At 35.9% G+C, this 24,581-nt stretch overlaps 1 protein-coding gene across 1 annotated transcript in view; it reads right to left on the reverse strand.

Annotated features, from left to right (window-relative positions):
* The window catches only part of LOC107713530 (receptor-type tyrosine-protein phosphatase gamma-like), an 88,112-nt gene that overhangs the window by 30,825 nt on the left and 32,706 nt on the right, over nucleotides 1–24,581 (reverse strand). Inside the window, exons 3-7 of the mRNA XM_016519064.1 lie at nucleotides 11,484–11,663; nucleotides 8,765–8,913; nucleotides 4,678–4,773; nucleotides 2,455–2,521; nucleotides 1,130–1,287 (exon numbers count right to left, since the gene is read on the reverse strand). Of these exons, the coding sequence (XP_016374550.1) occupies nucleotides 1,130–1,287; nucleotides 2,455–2,521; nucleotides 4,678–4,773; nucleotides 8,765–8,913; nucleotides 11,484–11,663 (650 nt within the window). The remainder of the gene's footprint in view (nucleotides 1–1,129; nucleotides 1,288–2,454; nucleotides 2,522–4,677; nucleotides 4,774–8,764; nucleotides 8,914–11,483; nucleotides 11,664–24,581) is intronic.

Genomic DNA, 24,581 nt, shown 5'->3' on the forward strand with positions numbered 1-24,581 from the left:
ATTTTTTTTTTTTTTTTTGTGGTTGCTAGGGTGTTTTGGAAGGTTGCTAGGCCATAGATGTGGTTAAGAGGACATTATCATTCACATAAACAAAATCTGACTGAAAAAAAAGTGTTTAGAAATTGTGAATAATGATATTTCTATTATATAATTCTGTACATTTATAATAATAAAAATATGACTATTACTACTATCAACATCAAATGACTTGCATTACATTATGTAAATGAGTAAATAATGAAAATAATATCTGTATTGTTATTATACATAAGAATAATATATTATTAATGTTATTAATAATACAATATATTATTATTACATTTTTATATAATAAAAATATAATTATTTAATATATTATTTATTATTTATAAATTATTATTTAAATGACCATTAATAATTATTATAAATAAAACAAACAAACAAACAAGCACAAATAAATAAATAGATAGGGTATTAAGTAAAGATCATGTTCCATGAAGATATTTTGTACATTTCCTACTGTAAATATATCAAAACTTAATTTTTGTTTAGTAATATGCATTGCTAAGAACTTCATTTGGACAACTTTGAAGGCGATTTTCTCAATATTTAGATTTTTTGCACCCTCAGATTCCAGATTTTCAAATAGTTTTATCTCAGACAAATATTGTCCTATCCTAACAAACCATACATCAATGGAAAGCTTATTTATTCAGCTTTCAGATGATGTATAAATCTCAATTTAAAAAAACTGACACTTATGGACTGGTTTTGTGGTCCAGGGTCACATATATTGTGCATCCTTAGATTAATTTGAGAAAGAGCAGTATTCTGGTGAAGATCACCACCACTTCATTTTATACAATGTAATGAGACTATATATCTACAACACACATATACATACACATGCATGAATTTATTTAGTAAATCTTCTGCACCGTCTCATTTCCAGGAACATTTGAGCACAGCAGATGAATCGCATTGCTAGTGTAATATTGTCTGTTTGTGTGCTTGCTTGCAGATGGTACGAATATGATACAGGAGAATGAACGCAGACCAATTTCAAGCATAGTGCACACAGCTGGAGGTGATACGTGATCATATGAATGTAAAGTGCATGTAGGCATGATGTGTGTGTGTATTTGCGAACCTGGTGGTAGGAGAGGTAAACAGGTCGACTGAAGATGATCCACTCCACGACTTTACTGCAGGGAGGTGTCGTGAGAGAGCCGATGTAGCGGTAATAACTTCCCAAGGATGATGGCAACAGATCCCTCAGTATGAATGGACCAAGGTTTGTTTCCTTCTCTGTTAAATAAAAGACAAAGAATAAACACTCCAAGACAGATCTTATGAAACCTGCCTGAAGCACTACGAGGCAGCAAGATGTGATGCACATGTGGCATATACACAGGTTTTGGTGACTTCTGGCATTTAGAAATAAAAGCATCTGCCCAGCTTTCTCTTTATTTCCAGACTGTAACTGGGTGGGCCAAGTTTCTGAACAATAGATGCAGTGATTGCATGTTAATAAATTTGTAGGACCTTGGAGAGAGTTTTTATTAAATTTACAATTACATTACTGTTGAAAAGTTTGGGCTCAGTGAGTAATTAATACTTTTGTTTAGCAAAAATGCATGGAATTGTTAAAAAAGTGACAGTCAATGCCTTTAGAGTGTTACAAAATATTGTCTTTTAAATCAATGCTATTCTTTTGAACTTTCTTTTCACCAAAAAAAATCCTGAAAAACGTATGAAGGTTTCTAAATAAATATTAAGCAGCACGGCTGTTTTTAGCATTGATAATAGCTAGAAATATTTCTTGAGCAGCAAATCAGCATATTATTAGTATGATTTCTGAAGGATGATGTGATGCTGAAGACCTGAGAAATTATGCTGAATATTCAGCTTTGCATCATAGGAATAAATTACATTTTAAAACATATTAAAAACGGATAACATATTTACAATTGCAATAATATTTCACAATATTAGTGTTTTTTTTGCAGTCTTTTTTCAAATAATAATTTTTAAAAAATCACCGACCCCAAACATTTGAACAGTAGTGTTTGTTTTCATAGTAGTTAACTTTTATATAAAAAAAAATAAAATTCAAACTTCATATTTAGTTTTTCATTATATGAACTCAATGTTATTAATTCCAAAAAATAACTTTTTGAAATTCATGGTTCTTTTAGAACCTAGAAAAGCTTCACTTTTCCTCTATTAGAACCCATATGTTGTTCTGAAGAAGCTATATTGCAACACTTTGACTTTTTAATCTCTAAAGAGCCAACATAAGAACTGTATATACAGCAAAAAAATGGTTCTAGATTAAAAAAAATAAAAAAGAATAATCTTTTGTGCTAAGGCTTAGGTGCTCGGTTTTTATTATTTATTACATTTATTTATTTATTTTTATTTCATTTTATTATAATTGAGCACTCTGAAAGCTGTTTATATGGCAGCATTTACCGTGATGGACTACCCGTTTGAGACCTGTGATGATGGGCTCAGCTGCAATGTTGTCTTTTTTCGCCACCTAGAAAAAAACAAAACAGAAAAATGCAGCATGAAATTAGCGATTATTCCGTTTCTCTATGTTAAAGAAACACAAAAAGAATGGGCTGCATTTAAATCCTGCTATTATCGAACATACGTTTCCCATGTTCTCTGCTTGTGCAACATTAAAAACTAGAGCACGCTGACATAAGCACCTTTTATTCAGGTTGATGGAGAAGCTCATTCAGGTCAGAGATGAAATATACTCACTTGTGCTCTCTGAGGATTCATTTGGTTGAACTAGGTGGCAATAAAAGAGCCCTAGGGAACCTCCAATACAGGAGCTCCACATCGATTAACTATATAAAACCCACAGGAACGGACATGTCACACTCCACATGACACCATTCGTCTAAGCACTAATAGCGGTAAGCCATAACGCTGTCGCATGTGGGCGAAAGAGTTTAAGTCCGCCGACGTATGTTATTCTTTCACCGTTTGACAATGGATAAACATAGGACCCACCTGCGTTCCACTTTCAGTGTGAAGAATAGGCCTGTCACCTTAGTTAAGGTGTGTAAAAACCTACTGTATGAGAGTGTGCGAAGCATGTTGTGAATGAAGGGGAATGAATGCGGTGCCGTGCTGCAAAAAAGCTTATGTTATTATCAAGGATCATCACGCTGACCTGTTAAGCCTGTTTTCTCTATACATTCATATGACATCCCTGAATACTGAGGCTGTGCGCCACAAATCTTCCTTTTTGGCTTGACTCATTAAGAAAAGCGTGGAAAATGTGCCATTTTCACCCTTGATAAGAACATTTGTCACAGTTGAAAAAGAAGGAAAAGTAAAAAATAAACAGGAGACGATGCTGGTAGGAGCATAATAGCATATGTTTGTCACTTTCTTCAATTTGTCCCTCAGTAAAAACAAACTAAAAATGTTCATAGTAATGCAATTATACAATGGAGGTCTATGAAACAAGGCATTTCTGCAAAAGCAGAAATATTAAGCTGGCATTTGCATTTAATCACTTATAATATTTTTCTACACTACCGTTCCAATGTTTGGGGTCAGTAATATACAAGAAATTAATACTTTTATTCACATTAAATTGTGACAAAAATTTCTTTTTCATATAAATGCTGTTCATTTGAACATTCTATTTATCAGTGAATTCTGAAATGCATCACGGTTTCCACAAAAATCAGTTTTCAACATTGGCACCTATAATAAATGTTTCTTGAGAACCAGATATTATCATATTAGAATGATTTATGAAGGATCACGTGACACTGAAGACTGGAGTAATGATGCTGAAAATTCAGCTTTGCATCACAGGAATAAATAAAACTGAAAAACATTAACATAGAAAACGGGTATTTAAAATTGTAATAATATCTCACAATATTACTGATTTTACTGTATTTTTGGTCAAATAAGTGCAACTTTGGTAAGCAGAACAATAACATGTGTTATATTAGCTGGAAAGTTGTCTAAATCATCCTTTCAGTGGTCAGACTACTTTTCTAGAGGATAAATGTCTGATTATGCAGGCCCAGATGGAAAACAAAAAATAAAGTCTGCAGATTTTAATTTGGTTTCCCACAATAATAAAAAACCACAATAATGCCCCTAATATACTGAACTACTAAAATGGCATTATATAACAATTTTATTAAAATAATTTCTTTTATTAAAAGAATACATGGCTAACTACATACACCAGAAGAGGCCATGCCAAATTTTGACCTCTTGGTTACGTCATTGTTGTGCGTGGTTATGTCATTGTTTACATGTTCATAAATTGCATGAACCTTTGAAAGGAGAAGGTTAGAAGGCCACTTCATCATGCTAGTCACTCCCAAAGTCTTGCAGCTGAAGCAGTTTAGTCGTACTTTAACTTTTATCCCATTGCAATGTCTTGCCCAATGGACTTTCATTATTCTTTGAAACTGAAGTTAGAAGCAAGTTTATTCTATTATACTTTGAGAGAAAGATGGCTAGAGGGCAGCAGAAGACGTCTGCGCTTTCTTCTACCTATTGCTAATGGTGAAAATAGGCCCTGAGGCTACATGGGCCCAATCCAAATCTATCTGATGTTTTTAGTCTCTGGTACCACGAGCTATAAAGCCCTATTTCACAGGCTGGTAAACATCCGAAAATCCCCAAAAAATCAAAGAAGATCTTCACCTGAAAGAAGACAGCCATGGCAGCGATGATTCGTCTCTCCTTTATTGCAGTGCTCAGACTGTCAAAATCATCCGAATTGTAGAAATAAATCTGCATCTATGAGGCAAAGAGATGAGAACATGGTTTTATAACTGCATTCTTATTTGACAGGGTATGAAACGGCTCATACTAATGTTCTGCTTTGACTTTCCTGTTTGGTAAACACAATGCATTGTGGTATCGAAATTGGTACAGTAGCGCGGTCAAATCCTCACGAATTGATATCATCTTCACACACACAATAACGGCATATCTGTCATATCCTACTTCTCTCATCACTCCACATTTTGACATCTGAGACAACTAAGGATTATACGCTTTCTCTCTGAGGACGGATTTAAGAAGAAAGCGAACCTCAGAAGCAAATCCCCTCGGCGCGGAGCAACAAACAACATGTCTTTGTTGCCTTAAACATTGTCTCTGAACAAACGCACAACGTGCCATGTGTCAAATAAATACTAAATCTACTATTATAGAAAAAACAGGGACGATCTTACAAAGAGAGAGAGGGAGAGAAAGGAAAGCGGGACGAATGGCATGTCAAAGCTCACAGCAGCTGAGCAATCGTGAAAGAGATCGTTGAAATGCAGGGAATAAGATTAAGCCTCGCTATGACAATCACATTCCAGTTGAGCTTATTCTCTGGCAGCCTTTTGTGCACCAACGTTATTTGCCTGCCCGTGTTGTTCTCTCTTCGTTTTATATTGTAGACTTCGCTTTAGCACATTTCCCTGGTCATTCAATGGTGCATGTAAGAAAAATAGCAAGCTCTCGTTTTGTTAGACCAGTGCTTCTCAACTGACTGGGCGGTAGCTTGTTTTGATAATGTTGCGGACAGGAGATGAGAAAATAATGCTAAATACAAAGAATAAAATGCGGCTAACCATATAATCCTATACTTAGGATAGAAAAAAAGCAGAGGTATCCAATCAAACTCAACCTTTTAGAAACTAGACAAATTTGCTATAGAATATGACACTAACTACATTAAAAACAGGTTACGAGTCAAAAACAGTACTTTCTATGTAGTTGCATACTAACACTCTGTTCCCTAGATATGAATTTATATTATATGGTATATGGATACAGCAGGTACTGTATATGGATCTGCTCACTCGTTGTATCATCATCCACACACACACAAAAAAACACAAGATCACTTAAAAAATAAAAAAAAACATTCTTCCTCAAAAAACTGCACAATTTAAGATATGATTTAACCCTATAAAGCCTACTGTATCATATCTGATACACGAATCTAAGGCCTCTGAATTATTAACACGATCAAAACTTTGCTGAAAAACCTGTTGCACACATACACACAATCTTCTTAATGCCTTCTGTTCTCAGATTGATAATTTATACTTTTTTAGCAAGTAAAAGTACTTTTAATATATTTCTAAAAATGCCTGTCTTTAGGTTGTGCACATGCATTTTGGCTATGGAATCTTTAGAGTTTTTTTTATAAAGTAATCTTAATAATAACATTTACTAGACTGAAACAACTTAGGGTTACTTGATTATCCATACATAATTTTTTAGAAAAATCTTGATATAATGTGAACAGAGGTTTTGATGTAAAAATCCTCTTAAGATATTTTTGGGAGATCCAGGGTGAGAACTGTTATTTATATGTATTTTATGTAAGTAATCTGTTCTCTCATTGATTTAAGTAGTCTGTTGTCTTTACCAAATTACATATTTCTTTTTCTCACTTTGGGCCTCTGAATAAAAAGTGTTTTTTCTTCTTTGAATTTGAGCTCCACATTCTCAATATATCATACTATATGAGTTATAAAAGCCAATATATGTACACTTTTTTAATATTTGAACCAAATATTTTATCTAAAGTTTCAATAAACTGTTCCAACTACTCTAAAAAGCTATAATTTCACGTTGGGCTTTACAGGGTTAACATCTGTAATGCAAACAGTATGTGCCGAAGTTTAATAATTCGGGTTAAGAGTTCATTTAAATACTAATGCTGATGCTTGCCTTGGCAAGCAACACTAAAAAAAGTGGCAAAAAGGCCAAAAAATAAAATTAACATTATTGCTGTTGTAGTTTAATTTACTGTGCCAGATTTGAGGCAGAGGTCAACAGAAGTCGTCGAGAGATAATTGGATGCATCTCTTCTCAGTCTCTGGCTTCACTGCGTTTGGGTTTTAAATCGCTAGATAATGCTTAGCAGCTATCCAGCGGCGTGCGGATACACATCAATTGTGTTTCTGTGTAAAATGGGATTTATGGAGCAAAGTCGATTCGTCTAATGAGAAAGTGCTGCCAGAGAGGTGGAGCCAGCCCAGGTCGTCTGACCTCTGTGCCAGCTAATTTCCAACTAACTTAGACTGATGAATACAAATGATTTCGCTTTCCCATCCTCTAAATTGTTGTTGTGTAGACACTGCACTGACAGAAAAGAAATACTGCTAGATCATGGAGAAATGCCAGTAGGGTTCGGCTCAAGAATTTAGGATTCATTTCTATTCTGAGCATATTCTGACCTTGTTTGAACACTGAAATGAAATGGAATGAAATAAAGAGCTATTTCTATTTAGGAGACTGGTACGCCCTTGGCAAGGCAACAGACATGTCAAAGGAACCCAGGGCATTTAAGGCAAAAGCTAGGCAACTAACCTCCAAGCAAAGTAATTAAGACCAGACAATGTCAGAAGGGGTGGACAATGAATTAAACCACTAATAAAGAGAAGAAAGAAGAAAGTTAAAGTCTTTAATGAAAACCAATCAGTCTCCTTCAGGCCTCTTTTAAATCACAGACTTTAATGGTGTCCATTTATTGTGTCTCCACAGGGGGAAATATATTACTCATTTATCACTAAACCTCATTAGCCAATTAGCTTCCTCCAAGAGCCAATACAGAGTTTATGGTGACCGAAAGTAAAGCACAGCACAAACACGTTTAGTTAATGAATCAAAATGGGACAGAAACCATGTGCGGAAACAAAAAAGGCCAGCATACACTTGACTTCACAAGATCTAGCGTATAATGTGCGATTGCATAATGATATTTAACTTGAATGCAGTGGTGTGTCCATCCGGAATTCTCTGGCTTTGCACCATTTTCTCAGAAATCTCAAAATGAAAATTGATTGCAGTGTACACTGTTTCCTGCGCCTAGCTTTGTCTCACACAGCTCTCAAACTTGAATGTGTATCCAGTGTTTTCAAGGGCAAATGGAGAAGGTTTACAAGCAAGAGCTAATGCTAATTTTGTGCAAAATGATATCTGTAAGGCAAAAGAGACACTTTTTGAACTGGAAGGATGTTGAAAACAAGTAGAAGCACCCTGTAAGGCATGGAAAGGAATTACACTTAATTAAAAATTAAGGCTTTTCGTTATTGTTGACTGAGATAAGTACTGGGGCTCAGTACTTCTTTTCTCATATCCACAAAATTCATTTATAAAACAAAAATTAATAATACTACTAATAAAAAGATAAATAAATAATAAATAAATAAAATATCTGTAAAGGAAGCCAAATATCCTCGCTCTTCAGTGAAATGTAGCAGCTGCACCATCAAGTCAATAAAATGTATCGATCCCAGTTTCATTGAGAGGTTCTTCAATTAGTGCAGATTAGTACACCACTTTCAACCTACTCAAGTCAAGGTGGAATCCTTGAACTTTATTGAAGAAACTCATTTAGAAATGTTATCCTCCTCGCCTAAATCCATTCCTAATAAGATTTTTTTTTATGTGAAAGTGGGTGGTTTAAGGACTATTCACAACCTACTCAAGTCAAGGTGGAATCCTTGAACTTTATTGAAGAAACTCATTTAGAAATGTTATCCTCCTCGCCTAAAATCCATTCCTAATAAGATTTTTTTTTATGTGAAAGTGGGTGGTTTAAGGACTATTCACAAGGACTGTTGTGAACTGGATTTTGTAAAGAAACAATGGATTCCTTTAGGCAAAATTTTTTCTTTGTCGACAAGAGATTTGAGATTTTGAAGTTTCCAGAGCTGTACTGATGTTGTTTTTTTGAGTACAGTTGACATACATTACGGACATAATGTGACACACTCACTTCTACTGGAAACTTCTTTCCATTGATACTGTGCTCAGAACCAGCTGATCCACTGGTGCTGCCCCAGTGAAACTCCACCTTCTCTGCTTTGAAGCGTCCAGGTAGGCCGGCCCCTCTCACAAAGTAATCATTCTTCAGAACAATAGACACTGGAATGAAAAAAGAAGACCAGATGAGAGCGTTAAATACATTAAAAATATATATATTTAATGAACTGTAGTATGTAAATCTAAGACTGCCAAGTATATGCACTTTTTAAGCTGTGTAATTCAACAACACATAATGCAGGCAGATATATATATACATTTTAATATCCCACTCTTCTTCAGACTGTGATATGCTCCAGGGGAATTCTGTCTTTTTTTATGTTAACAAAGGACCTTTAAAACAAATAATGATGCAGAAGAAACGGAGTATGCACTCTGCAGGCCAGAGCGGACACATCAAAATGAGCTCCATGGGCTCTCCTGGCACAGACCGTCACATTATACTGCATTAAGAGTTGACCTCTTGGCTCTTTAAAGCCTGGATTGGTAAACAAATTGAATATCTTCCATTTCTTCTGCTGGGTAGACTCTGCAGAAACAGGATAACTACTTCATACAACTTGTTTTTCCATGGCCAATTAATGAACTTGGTCAAATTCAATGCTATTTTAAAACATTTTGGACATTCGAATCCACTTAACTGCAAATACGTGCATCATCTGCATCATTACTGACCTTATTGTTAATAAATCAGAATGTTAATGAACAATTTTCACAGTCGGATCACAAAAACATTACCTTTACAATGCATTTATTGAATGTTCAACTTAGAATGACCTAACGAGTATAATTGTCTTTGTATTTTGTGATAGGATAGGAGCATGCAGAAAATACAGTTACAATTCTAATAAAACTACAAAATTCACTTTAAATGGTTTTCATTTCATAAAATACTTAGTCACATCATACAATATTAAAACTGGAAAAGAAATTCTGAGCTCTACCGCATACTCTCTAAGAATCGGTCAAGGCCCATTCATGTCCTTTATTGAGTGTAAAAAAACTAAGATGAATTACAAGGAACCACTCAAAGCATCTCACATCAGCAAAGCTCTCATGTGGAGATCTCGGTTTAATTCTTAAGTAAACTAAAGAGCTGGGGTGGGAACAAACAAACTGATTTATGTGGATAGATGGGATCTTTTGGTGAATTCACACACTGGGCTAAAGACTCGTGGTACTCAGGAGACGCTCGTGATGCTGGGGTTTTAAAGGATCTAACGCTGTGCTCTGTAAACAGTAGAAAAAGCTCCTATGGTAATTATGCCACAGCGTGTTTATGGTCCTGGCAAGCATTCCCAAAAACCTTCTCAGGAGTAAATATAGCACTCTACAGTGTGCCATTCTCGAAATCACTCCTAATTAAAACCACCATAAAGCAACATTTGAAATAGGGCTGGGCGATATAGCTAAAAAAATGTATCAACGATATAATGTTTCATATCGTCCGGTATCGATAATTATTGACATTTTTTATAATCTTTTTTAAAACAAAGAGCAATAGAAAAAAATGTTTACATTTAACCACTGTATTTTTAAATTAACCCAATTTATTGAGACAAACAACAAATATTTTTTGTTTTAACAGTCAAACACAAAATAAAAATTAAACAAATATCTAATTTCTAATGTCTTATATGCAGATTAAATAGGTTAAACTTTTGGCTCATCTCGCGCACCACTGATGACGCTCCCTGACGCACATCTAACATTGGATTGTACTATTTTTGCATTCAAATGCAAATGTTTATTTTAAATTCGACTAATATTCATTTTTTTATTCACAGTCTCATCACAGGCAGGCACAGCACTCAATTCAGCATGTGTTCGTGTGTGTGTGTGCTGTCTGCGTCACTCATAGCACGTGCCTATATCGTGCACTATATCGAACATTTTTTATATCGTTATCGAAGAAGGTGTACCGTCGATGAATATTGATACCGTTTTATCGCCCAGGCCTAATTTGAAATGTGCAAAATATGCTTTCGCACCATCATCCTTGGCCAAAAAGAAAGATTTTGCTGCAAATGAGTGCAAAAATGCAAAAGGTAGATTATGGTAGATAAGGTGTGAGAGACTGATTAAGAGTTTTTACAGCTACTAAGAATAGGAAAAATTGAGAAAATTAGAAGAATGGGCTATTTTTCAATTACAATACTTAAATAGTCATTTAAATAATTTTTTGATGTTGATGATGATGATGATGATGATGACTACAGATTTCACTCAAATTATTCATATGCATTCACACTAGCTTTCAAAAGATAAAGGTCAGTAAGATTTTTGTTTCTTTTTTTGGAAAGAAAATAAATCTTTTTTACAAATCCTCAAATCTCTGGAAGTTCAAGTCTTCAAAAAAAATTAAAAAATTAAATTAAATAAAATAAAATAAAACACTGCTCAGATTTCCACATCCGCAAGGCATCAAACAGATCTTATAGGAACTTTGTGAGGGCATTGCACATGTCTGATATTTGCTTGGGCTTTGACTTTCAAACTCCCTCAGACCTGATACAACTGTCTGTCATGATGGGATGCTTGCAAACTCTGTTTCTTATAATGCAATTATTTGGAAATATTTTAAACATTTAGGTGGCCTGAAGCTAAGAGTGCAATGAAGGTCCAAGTTCTGATAGGAGAGCAGATGAGAGGAGTTTCATTCTTTGGAGAACCTGTTTTGCCTGTGTTCTTCATGGTGGTCCTGTTTGATGACTTGGTTTCAAAGCCATCCAAGGTGAGCTCCTGGCACTCCTGAGAGACCTGGGTGTCTAGATCTGGGATATCCACCGGAGACTGATTCCTTTCCCCACATTCTGGATAAGCAGAGGCCCACCTTCGTGGTCCAAAGGTGCCTGTAAAAGAAAATTGAAGAATAAACAAGAAACTTTACATTTACACATTGGCAGATGCTAGAAAGCAACTTCAAGTTATACATTATACATATCGTTGTCGTATAATGTCCTTTTTAAAATCACGATTTTAGGTTAAAATTGATTTCAATATGTAATGGAGAGTATATATTTTCCAGCCATTTTTAATCACATTTTTCCTTCACTAGGTCATTTTAAAAGGTCCTGCAGTGTGGCAAATTACTTTTTAAAAGCAAAATTATTTCAAGTAGTCTCTCAGTTAACATGAGGCCTCTTGATAAATAAAAATAGCATGCCTAATCATTTAAACTTTAAAAAAACAAACCTGAATTTGCAAAATGCTGTTTTAGATGGAGTGCATCATGTCACACACCAGGACAGAATTAAATTATTCCTCTGTTGACTAAACATTGACTCATCTCTGTCTAGCAGTTGAGGAAAAGTACACATTTGCCATGTAAATCTGAATTAGCAAAACACAAATGCAATGCAAACTTTTTCTGCACATAAATCCCTCTTCTCGTGATGTTGTTGAACTATCATTTGATACTCATCAGCCATCTGTGTTGGTATAAGACAGAGAAATAGGAGTTCACATGTTCTGCAAACATGCAGCACTAAACTGATGAATGGTTTCATTTCCGGTGGTGGCAGACGTATCAGAGTCCATGTCATAGTGGTGTATGTAAATTGCCTCCTAATGGTTAATGCTTTGCGCATCAAATTAAGTCTCCCACACAGTATATGAATAATAATCTGTGACATGTAGAGGGTTGCGGTAAACAGTTATATGTCTGGATGGGACTTTTAGGAGCAGTAAAAACAACTGTGTTTCTCTTTAACAATCTGTACAAACTATCTACGGAAAACTGTCATTTTAATCACCATTTTCAGCTTCCTGCAAGGACAAATACACACAGCGATATGTTATTATAATTTCTGAAATGCATTTATGGGGCGCCTGAAGCTTATCACTCCAATTTTGGGACCTGCTTTTCCAGAGTCAGATTAAACAGACTTTGCTATGGCAACCTGAATACTCGTAGTCACAAGAAGGTACGAAATTTAACTAACCACTATAATTTTATCATCAGCACTGCTCGCGCTGAGATTCTTTCCAGCCTAGATAGTCAAAAGTGGGAGGAGAGGAGAAAAACCTCATGGGATTGGTTCAAAAGGTGCATGGTTGCCATCGCAACGCTATCTGGAGTACACACTGACCTCATGCCAATCAAATGCATAGTCAAAAATGGGCTTGCGTCTTGAAGCAATTTTTGAGTTATAACCAAAGTATTTTATGCTGGAGGTTCAAAGACGGCACATCAGATTTGCCCTCGGGCTTGAGGGTCTGATCGTGGTGTCAAGAATGATGTTGTCTCTAATCTTCTGCACTAAAAGTCTGTCGACTCCCAACTGAGCTCAGTCAAGTTTATTTTCCCTGTCGATAGACTGTATGACATCCTGATGATATTCTGAGAGACACAAGTCTGACAGAGTTTGGCTTGTATGATTGGCGTGGGTCATTGGTGGACAGCAGAGTACGGAAAACCAAACAAATCAAATGCTGTCAAACAGACTTGGGTCCACAACAAAACCTCTAGCAGTCCACACTTTTACTTTTTTTTTTTTTTTTTACAAAGTAATACAAAAACAATAAGTTAATATTGAGTACCTTATATTTTATACGTTTTATATGTTTTTTTTGGTTCCATTAACGAAAATTAGTGTTTTTTAACTAATTGGTTCAGTGAATGATTCAATGACTCACTCACTGACAGTCACTTGTTGCTTTACTGAATAAATTGATGCTTTCAAAGAAAGCAATTGGGTTGCCTGAATGACTCAATCATTCACTCATAAAGACAGTCACTTGTTGCCACCTACTGGTGTATTGATGTGACCTGCAGAAAGAGTCGCTGAATAATGCCTAAATGTACAGGTAAATAAATTCTAATGCACAGCAATAAAATAAAATAAAATAAAATAAAAGACCGCTAATGGACCAAGCAATCGAACACTGAAAACAGCCTGATATGCCCTGACCAGTTTCAACCCTTCACCTAGGTCACTGGAACAGGAACATTGAGTCCACGAGAGAATGGGGGAGCTCTCTTTTCCATCTGACAGATTAAGGTCAGATCACTTTCCATTGGGACAGAAGAAGTCATGCTTCTCCTCTTTTAAGGAAAGGTTACTCCTCTTACCCAATTAATGAGGGGACAAGTAGGTCATTCCAAAGTTCTTGGCCTGCCGCTACAGTGCAGAAATCTCCTCGGAGCTCTGCTAATTGACATAAATTTTCCAGCAACGAAAAAGCAACTGGTTTTTCAGCTCTGAATATTTTTGCATTCAGTCCAAAATGATTAATTGATTCTACAATCTGACGCTGTTTTTTCCCCAATGTCAGAAGCCAATTAAACACATCCTGAGGGTTATCCTGGCTTTCACTGTATCTCCACAGGGTTCTGTGTCTATGCTTTTAGTCTGGCAGCTCAGACGACAGTCAGCAGGTTGTTGTTTTTTTCGCCCAGGCATAGAATCTCTGTGCTAATATGATTCTTAGATGGATGCTGGATTACTACCCCTTTCCACCTCCCCATTGATTTCTCCTTTGGCCAGACTCCTCTATTCTGATTTGTTAAGTGCTGGCACGGTGAGCCCGATCCAGCTGTCGGTTTTTGTCCCAGCAGGGGTTGGATATCCGCACAAAGACACTTCACCTGGAATACTCAATCTCTCCTTTAGATTCAGCCCGCTTTGACATAAGCCCCCCACAGCAACACAGGTCAACTTCTACTCTGAAATAGACTTAAAACACCTGCGCAAAGCTGAGACGAATTCCCTCCACTTTCTTATCTCCTAATTAATTAGTCATCCAGGTTCCTATGTGAAAAGATTCGGTTCTCATCCTAAGCTATCGGCCTACGGTATTTCCCGCACACGGCCCACGTCCGTCCAACTGACAGTCCACAAATCTTCATTGAACCATTTAATCTCTCCGTGTCACACACTAAACAATTGGCTCTGCCGGCGTCTTCAATTGTGACAGTGACACTACATCCACCTTGCCGGGGTGATTGTTGGATCGCTCTCCCTTAAAAGTCGCTCAACGTTTCCCTCGCTTCAACACTTTGTTCGTCCTTAAGGACCGTATACATAACTGACGACCGGTCACCTCAGACGATGTGGCTCACGAGCTGCAAGATGCAACAGCTTTCATTGCGTCACACTGAGAGATGTGTTGAGGGAAGGTGATAGCTGACAGTTTTGTCGTGTCTTCTAGAGTCTTACGCTCTCAAACGCAACAAATTTGCAGCAACACAGAGAGGAAACCTATCAACTCCGCTTTACAGACTGAGAAAAAAACATCAGAGGAGATATGACAAGATAATTACTGAGACTTACATGGATAGTTCCCCCCAAAATTAAAATTCTGCCATCATTTACTCACCCTTATTGTTATAATATTCATTATGCAGACAAAAACAGTTGAAAAATTCTTCAAAATATCTTAGTTTGTGCTGCACAGAAGAAAGAGAGTTTGGAAACACATGAGGGTGAGTGAAGAGTAATAGAACAATTTTAGCCCAAGCTATTCCTTTAAAAGAATAGTATGTCATTATTTACTCTCACCTTGTTCCAAACTCATATAATTTGATGATTTTTTTTGGCATACTGTACAATGCAAGCATACTTTTGGGTTAGTACTTTTTTTTTTTTTTTTATAAGAAAATAATATTTTTATTCAGCAAGAATGCATTAAATTGATCAAAAGCGACAGTAAAGACGTTTTAATTTTACAAAAGATTTTAATTTCAAATAAATGCTATTCTTTTGAATTTTTGAATGCTATTCTTTTAAACTTTCTATTTTCTATTCATCAAAGAATCCTGAAAAGTATTGAGCAGCACAACTGTTTTCAACATTGATAAAAATAAGAAATGTTTCTTGAGCGCCAAATCAGCATATTAGATACATTTCTGAAGGATCATGTGACACTGAAGACCGAAGCAATGGCTGCTGAAAATTCAGCTTTGCCATAACAGGATTTAAGGTTTTAAATATATTAAAATAAAACATATTTTAAATTGCACAGAGTCTCTTACAGCCTTGGTAAGAGACTTATTTCAAAAACATTAAAACATACCGACCCCAAACGTTTGAACGGTAGTGTATCATTAAAGTGAGGAACAGAATGAAATATTAACTTAATGAAATCTTAATTTATTAACTGAAAAAATGCATAATCGCCTCTGAATATGCATAAGTGTCAATGACATTTGAGAGCTATGGAAGAGACTTTTATGCTGCTTTTTTTACACACTCTCAGAGCAAATGAATGAATTACACTCTGATGGATTCATTACCTTTCACTGATTGTTAAGAATTCTGCTGAAATACATTTCAGAGCATTTAAGGGCATCGGTATGGATCATAAGATGATATTACATGCCTTGAAGCCCTTTTGAATTTTTCATTGACACTCCAACATCAAGGCAGTGTGAGACGTGAGCGATACATATGTGTATTTTCAAACAGTTCCCTGAGAGATGCAATTACGCTGCAATAGTTTCACTCTTATTGGTGCTCCACAAGCTTAAGATTTGCCTGAATTTAAATGTGAATTTGCATCAAATAAACTCACTAATATATACAGGTACATGTAAACTAATACATACAGGTGTGACTAGTCCATACAATACACATCATGTAGCAAGCCATTGTGTTTGCTGACGTCTTTCACCCCATCAAATGCACAAAATTCCTTTATAAAATCAGTTTTATGCAGCAATATATAAAAGTTATAGCAGAACAAATTGACTTGGGTAATTACATGTTGTACGAGTCATCACCCTTTCTAGATATATTACCGTTTATCAGCCATTACACTCCTCATGGCCTTTCTGTATATAACAGAAATATCAATAAACCAATAACAGCCTCATCTAAATAAAAGACTGCTCCTGATTCAATAGGCGACTTGAAGTACTTGCAATCTTGCAGCTGTGTGTTAAATCTGAATACTTTCCCAACTTCTTTCTCTTTCGTTCGGCCAAAAAAATAACTCATCTTTTATGTCCTGCCAATTCATATAATTCACACTGCATTTTAATTAGTGTTCAGAACAATCTCACCAAACAATTTGAAAGCTCTAATTTATATCTCAGTCTTGGAATAGCAGGCTAATTAACAGAGACACTAATTGGATTAATTCTGCGTGATCTGATTCCCAGAAAGAGACACGAGGAGCGAGATCATGATAATGAGAACGAAACGACATTTTTTTCCGTCTATGTCAGGCCTGGCAATGCAAAGAGATACACAACTATATCATCATCTGATTTATTTTTAATTAAAACTTAATTGTAAACAACTAGGGATTGAAACAAGAAGTGGCTCTATGTAACTTATTTTATTGATGACAGAAGCTGGCATAAAAACACATTGGATTATTATGCTGTTTGTGTTGCCCTAAGGCCTGAATTTATGAATGAATGAAGGGAATGGATAGTGTAAAAATACTAATAATGAAACGCAAGGCCCTAGATGCAAATTCAAAATCAAAAACACATTTACAGATGCAAGAAAATGGAAATCCCCTTCGGACTTATCTGGATTTCTTCATGTATAATCTTGTAAAATGACATCTGATCATCTGAAGTCTTATTTAACAAGCATCACACTAAATAAATTAGAAAAATGTTGCAAAACGTTGCTAAGCTATTGTGTGCGGTTTAGTTACAGGCCCTAGTCAAAAAAAGTCTGTAATATTCTGGCCCTAGCAAGGATGATAATACTTGCCTTAGCAAACGCCTCTAAATATCAAATCGCTGATGGAAAAATTAAGTGCACATCTGTGATAATGGTCTCTTGAAAAGACGGTGATTGGAATTCAGGTGGGTTTGATTTGACCTGCCATATTGTAAAAAAAAAAAAGTAGGAAAAAAGTTTTGGCTGCATGCAATTTGCTCTAGCAGAAATTTCAATTCAATTTCTGAAGACATTTAGCTGTTTTTTGTATGAGTGGGCTCCCTGTAAAGACAGGTGCAAAGGCACTCTGTTGGATCCTTAAAAAGTGACTACGAACCACAAGATGACAGCTACAACATCTGTGTTCAAAAGTCTAACATTATAAAAACATGAAGCCACAAATGTTGTTCCTAGGAGCAAAGAAAACTTTTTTTTTTTTCGAAAACGACAGAAGTCTCAGACAATTTTCTAAATCAGTAATTTCGTCTTGTTTTTCATTAAAAATAAAAACATGATATATACAGTACATGACATGATATATATATATATATATACACACACTGAACAAAATTATAAACGCAACACTTTTGTTTTTGCCCCCATTTTTCATGAGCTCATGAAATTCACAGGTGTGCCTTAGGCTGGCCACAATAAAAGGCCACTCTACAGATTTGTGAACAATATTTGAGAGAAATAGGCCTTTTGTGTACATAGAAAAAGTCTTAGATCTTTGAGTTCAGCTCATGAAAAATGGGGGCAAAAACAAAAGTGTTGCGTTTATAAGTTCATATAGTTATAAGTTCATATAGTTCAGTGTATATATATATATATATTTGTATTTGTTACTTATATACAAATATATATGTATATCTATATCCTAATATGTACATATATCTAGCACACACATATATACATATCATAGGCAATTGTTTTGATCTTGCTGAACATAAATCTAGCAAAAAGAAAATTATTCTGTAATTGTATTATTCTGAATAGTATAAGAGTATTACTAAAGTAGAGAGTAGTCATTTTCTTGATATATCAAACTGCAAGATATTAGAGAATATATCATTGGCAAATTGTTTTAATCTTGTTGAGCATAAACCTAGCTACATTTAAACAGACTCATGCTTAAAATAATGCAAAAGAAAACAAAACTGTCAATGCCTTAATGTCTTCTGCAAGTTTTCGTTTAAAGTAATTTTCTCTTTTATGTTCAGATACTTTTTTATATTTTACTGGAAAAAGAGCCTCAAGTTTGCTAATGATTACCCAGATGTACTTCTGGAACAATGTTCTATGGATAAATGAGACAAAAACTGAACTTTATGGCACATGTTTGCAGCATTACGTAACAGAAGTAGAACAAAGAAACGAAAATGGAAATCAACTGTGAGTAAAACAAGCGCAGGCAAGACGATGCAAATGCTTCCAAATATGCGGAGCCACATTCAGATCTCTTTTGGAGGGAAAAACCAGGAACACCGGCCATAAAACTGTTTTATGACTCGTGTATGTATTGAGCACCATCTGTTTGGGCTAGCTGAGTCATTTAGCTCAACAGCTACCACTCTCTGTCACATTCCCTTCAGTCCGACGGGCACATGTTTGTCTCAATCCACTATCTATGTTACCAGCCGTAATCCCATTAACCTTGCAGATAAATAACCTGACCGGCGTTGCCACGGGAACGCTGACTGTGTGGAGATTGCCTTGTCATGTCTGTTTTGTCCCCCCTGAGAAAATGGGACACGCGGCGCACACTTTGGCAGCCGTCACACTTTTTGGCATGGCTCTGCTCACCAGTCGTGTTCAATCTAACCCTCTGTGGTCTGTAGACCGCGCACGGTCGACAGGAAACAAACATGCGATGCTGATGCGATTGATAGTGACAGTGGAGCAGGTTGGGGTTTGGACAGGAGACCTGTGGTTACTGTCACTTTTCCAGGGTCATTGATAGCTGGCAAGCGATGCGAAAAACAGGCCGGATCGGATCTGAATCTGGACAAATATAGCTACAACAAAGTAACAAATCAACGGGATGCGAATTATGCAGATTCAGTCACCGATACTAAAGCGTTATTTGCCGAAAGAGGCTTGTTGTTCGGAAGACTTAGAGCTTTACTGCAGGAGTGACTCATAAATGAACAAGCAAATGATTGCTACGCTTCAAAAATAATTAAACATGTTAGTCATGGGAAATGAGGAATTCGGAAAGTGTCTTTGTGTGCAGATTATAGATATGCATATTCAATGGGTGAATAGAACTAGAAGTATTAATATTCATTGAAAAATATGCTAAATGTCCTTAAATCAAAGAGAAATGAGAAGCAATAAACAATGTCTTAAAGGATTAGTTCAAAAAAATTTAAAAGCTGCTATTATTTCGACACCATCATTTTCCTCTGTGAAACATAAAACGAAAAATTGTATTATTCTGAAAAGTATCACAACTAGTCAATACGACTCTAAAGATGAAGGCATGTGAAATGATTCGTTCATGAATTGGACTCAAGTTCAACTCATTGACTCAATGATCCGGTTGCAGCAAGTTAACAGGCACACAAGCCTATTTGTTACACAAATCTCTCTCATGGCTTTGGAAGACTTAAAATATAACTCATGATGATATTTTGATGGTGCTTTCTACATCCTTGTTGAGACCTGAAAGCCTTAGTATTCATTCAGTGTAACTGCATGGCAAAGAGTGACTAATACAATTCATTAAAATTTCTCCTTTTCCACAGATGAAGGAAAGTCATGCGTGTTTGGAGCAGCATGAGTGCGAGTAATGATTCAATTGAAATGTTTTAATCAGTTTGATGGACTCTACAAAAATCAAGAGAAGTCTAGTTATTCTAAACAATTTATGCAGATATAATATACTTTGCATCTACAATTGCTGTTTGGATGCATCATGACAGCTTTTGTAACCACACCAATTTTCTTTAATTTCCTCACATTTACCTCAAAACGTCTTCAGTAATACAAGGAAAATGGAAAATGCACAATAATGCCTCTTTTCTTGTCATAATTGTTTGAAAGAGGAACGTAGTTTTAACTACTCAAAGCTGTGCAGTCAGAAAATTGTTAAAGCTTTGAATCTTTCTGGAATGAAAACAAAATTCAGAGTATCACCAGCATTTAAACACAAACTGCCAAATGACATTTCATATTTGAGATAAGTTATTCTGAGCCAAAATCTGAAGGCCCTGTTTATAAAGTAATCTCAGGGCAATAAAAAAGGAATGAATGATACCTCAAACCCTGTGGCTTGAGGAAAGAGCAATCAGACTCATGATTTTTAACTAATGGAAAGTAAACAGGTGAAAAAAATCTTATGACAAGAATTGCATAGAAACATCAACAAAACATTGTCCTGAACCATTCACATCGCATCTGATTTTTGCTTAAAGGCAGAGTAAGTGATTTCTGGTAGCCAATGCTGATATTTGAAATCACCAAAACAAACACGCCCCTACCCCAAAAGGGTCTTGCCCCTATTTTGATAGCTCCGCCCCACATATACGTACGCAACCCAGGCAACGATTAGTTCTGTGAAACAAAGCAAAACCAATGTTACACCGTGTCTAGAAAACTGCTGCCGGGTTCTATTTATGACTTGCTGACACACATTTCAAATGGTTTTCAATGGTCGCTTGATCGCGTCCAGTGTAGTCAGACTTTAGCTGTTGTAGACACGGTGTTACTCACCTATTGAGAAGAAACAAAGCAACCTCGGCGTCCGATCGCAGGCCTCCGCTCCTTGAGTTCTCTCCAGCGCTGGAAAGCTGATCCGATATTTACACGGGTCCTACTTCTTGCCTTATCGTTCCGCAGACGTTTTCCTCTTTTGTTTTTTATCCGCCATCTCTATCTTTCTGTCGCTCGGCTCGGCTAATGTCCGTCCCATGCACTGAACGCGCTCTCCTCCACATCACGAGTAGACACGCCCCTTATTGCTGATTGGCTACAAGTTTGTTTTGCGATTCGGCCCGAATCAGTTTTCTAAAGCGTTTTTGAAAAATCACATACCCTGCCTTTAAAGAACCTGCTTTGAATTCAGAAGCCTTTCCATACTTAAAGCTTTGTGTCTGAATATTTTTTCAAACATGATATAACCTTCATTAGAGTAAAAAAAATGTGTAACAGGAAAATGGGTTTTGCCGCTGTTTGGTGAGATATAACTGAACTCATTAATTGATACCTTTCAGACTGAATTACACCCTTTATCGCACTGTCTCCGCCCACTTCCTTTGGAATGTGTACTAGGATTAACAGTATTTTGCCCTCGATAATGAGTCTAGAACACATACGCACACAAGCAAAGCAAAAACTCACCACAAACTACACCTCAAGTCCCTACAAATGACTCTAAAAAAATCTCTCAAGAATGAACGACCAATAAGATACATAAGAACTGAATTGCACTTATATCACTATTCAAAAGTTTTTTTGTGATACTTTTATTTAGCAAGGACATGTTAAACTGATTAAAAGTAACAGTAAAGATTCTTACGTTGTTACTAATAAATGCTGCTTGTGCCATGGTTTCCACAAAAATATTAAGCAGCACAACTGTGTTCAACACTGATAATAATAAGCACCGAATCTGCATATTAAAATGTTTTCTGAAGGACGATATGGCACTGAAAACTGGAGTAATGGCTGCTGGCAGCATGCCATCACAGGAATAAAATATATTTTAAAATACATAAAAATAGAAAACAGTTATTTTAAATTCTGATTATATTTACAAATTTTTGATCAATAAATGCTGTCTTGGAGAGCATAAGAGAGTTCTTTCAAAAAAAGCATACAGCCCTCCAACTGTTGAACAATACTGCAGTTTTTCTCTTGAGATGTGAGGCAATATTATACATAATGTGTCTAAAAGCTTCCTTTATATCAAGAATGGTATGTTCTAGAACACTAATCTTTGACCCATTCTTCTAAAGCATCCCGGCTACGTTCCACTTGCGTGGTGAAACAGGACAAGTTATGAAATGATAAATCAAAGGTCTATTTGCGTCTAATTAGCCGGCGAGTGGCGTTCCAGACAAAACAAGGTCCGCCAGTATTATCAGCCTCCATCTTAAGGTACTTTGCTACATAAAAAAAAAAAAAGTATTTTCCTGTTCTTAGATATACGGAGAGTTCAAGTGAACTGGATATTGTTCCACACCCTGTTGAAACCTAATTTAAGAGGCTGAAAAAAAGAAACTTTGGGTTTCTGTGCCAAGATGTTTAATGGTTTGGAACATTTCATATACATCTCTTTACTGATTTTACAACATACCAAGATCTTAATAGTATTTTATGGATCTTGTGATAAAAAAAAGCACTGTCACATAAATTTCACACAAAGCTATGAATACTTTTTTATGACAAAAAGCATAAAAAGTATTTGGAAGTAAACAGAAGCAGTGATTTTTCAGGGCGTCTATAATAAATAATATATTCTTATGTATTCTTCTGTTATTCCGGTGAGCATATCATGAATTATTAATGGCTGAGGATATGGCTGTAGCCACGGGCGCTGTGAGAAGGATTCACATGGAAGAAAAACTACAACAAGAAACTTAACTGTGAATTAAAATTAAAAGGTCAATAATTATCTGGTATTTTCTGGAAGATAACTATCTAGCATGTAGCTGCATGTTCTACAGCCCACCCTCCAATGTGTTCATTTCCTCTCCTCCTGTTCAGACACAGAGATATGATCATTTCAATTGTATGCAGAGGCGATGTTATGGGTGGGGAGGAAAGTTTCACCAAACAAACCCCTCCTCACGCAGGGTCACGATTACAAAACCCTCGTGTTGGCAGGGAGGGTAACCTTAGATTTCTCTTAGCCTGCCAGGCTGCACGTAACTGCCTAAATTCAAAAGCCTAGCACTTATGTGGCTGCAAACAATAACACCCGTAGAAAGGAAAATTGTTTTTTTTTTTACTAGTAAAACTAGTAAAATTTTAAATGACACAAACTGTGTTCAGATTTCTCAGAACTACTTGACATATGAGAAAATACATTTGTTTCTGTGACATTCCCAAGCTCTGTAAATAATCAAAAACAGTCAAGGTCAACAGTCAAGCCTGCACTTTTTTTAGCCAATCAGAAATGTATTTTGCACACAAAAAAAATAAAGAATTTTTTGTGCAATTCTCAATTCAAGACCATCTCAAATACTGTTTAATAAATGAAATGAATACAACAATGACTTGAGAAAAATAACAAGCTTGACAAATCTTTTGCTTAAGGTACTGAAATGTGCTTTTAATGCTGATATTTCTACAGATAATTTTTTAGATTATTTACTATATAAAACCATTAAATAAAAACTTTAACTTGCCTTGAAGGGCTCAGACAGGGATGATGCTACTTGAATTTCACTTTCATTCAATTGTGGATATTTGCTAATATAGTAAGTAGGGATGTACCCGAATAGCGAATCCGTATTCGGAAAGGCACGGGAAACGAATTATGCGTTCTACGGAGCCACTAAACGGACATGGTTAGCTGCTTGCTAGCTGTTGCCTGTTACATTACAGTACATAAAATTTCAGTTACCACATAAACAGAGAGAGGTAGATGACTGATAGGACAATGGCGAATGATTTGCAGATCCTGAGCACCGCGGACAAACATCAAATCTTGTGAAATGTGTGGTAAGTAGTGCCGCTCTGTAGTAGAGTAGGCTACGTGTGATCGCGAATCTCGAAAGTGAAAGTAAAAAGCAAACGCACATTCATAAGTGATTTCAATGTCCTGCATATCAGAAGCATCTCCCTGATGCCCGCAACTTATACAGGATTAATTACCCAACGATATACTTGAGAGAAAGCATTGAAATATATTTTTCTCATATATCTCGTATTTATTTCTTTTAGGGGTGCCGTAGTAAACGTCATTACCTTTCCGAATACCGGATTCGGATTCAGGCACAACCCTAAAAGAATTCCCAGGAGTTTATATTTTTACGTTTTATTTTCACCCCCATGAAAAGAAAAGAAAAGAAAAGTTACTGGATGTTTGCTAAAATGTTTAGAAAATTTTGTGAAAATAAAATGTCAAAATATGGTTGAAATAAATGTGTTATTGTCATTCTGCGTAGCAGATATATTTAGGTAAAAATGAAACAACATACT

This window comes from Sinocyclocheilus rhinocerous, unplaced genomic scaffold, assembly GCF_001515625.1.
Source record: "Sinocyclocheilus rhinocerous isolate Xijiao unplaced genomic scaffold, SAMN03320098_v1.1 scaffold57, whole genome shotgun sequence".
Taxonomy (NCBI): Eukaryota; Metazoa; Chordata; class Actinopteri; order Cypriniformes; family Cyprinidae; genus Sinocyclocheilus; species Sinocyclocheilus rhinocerous.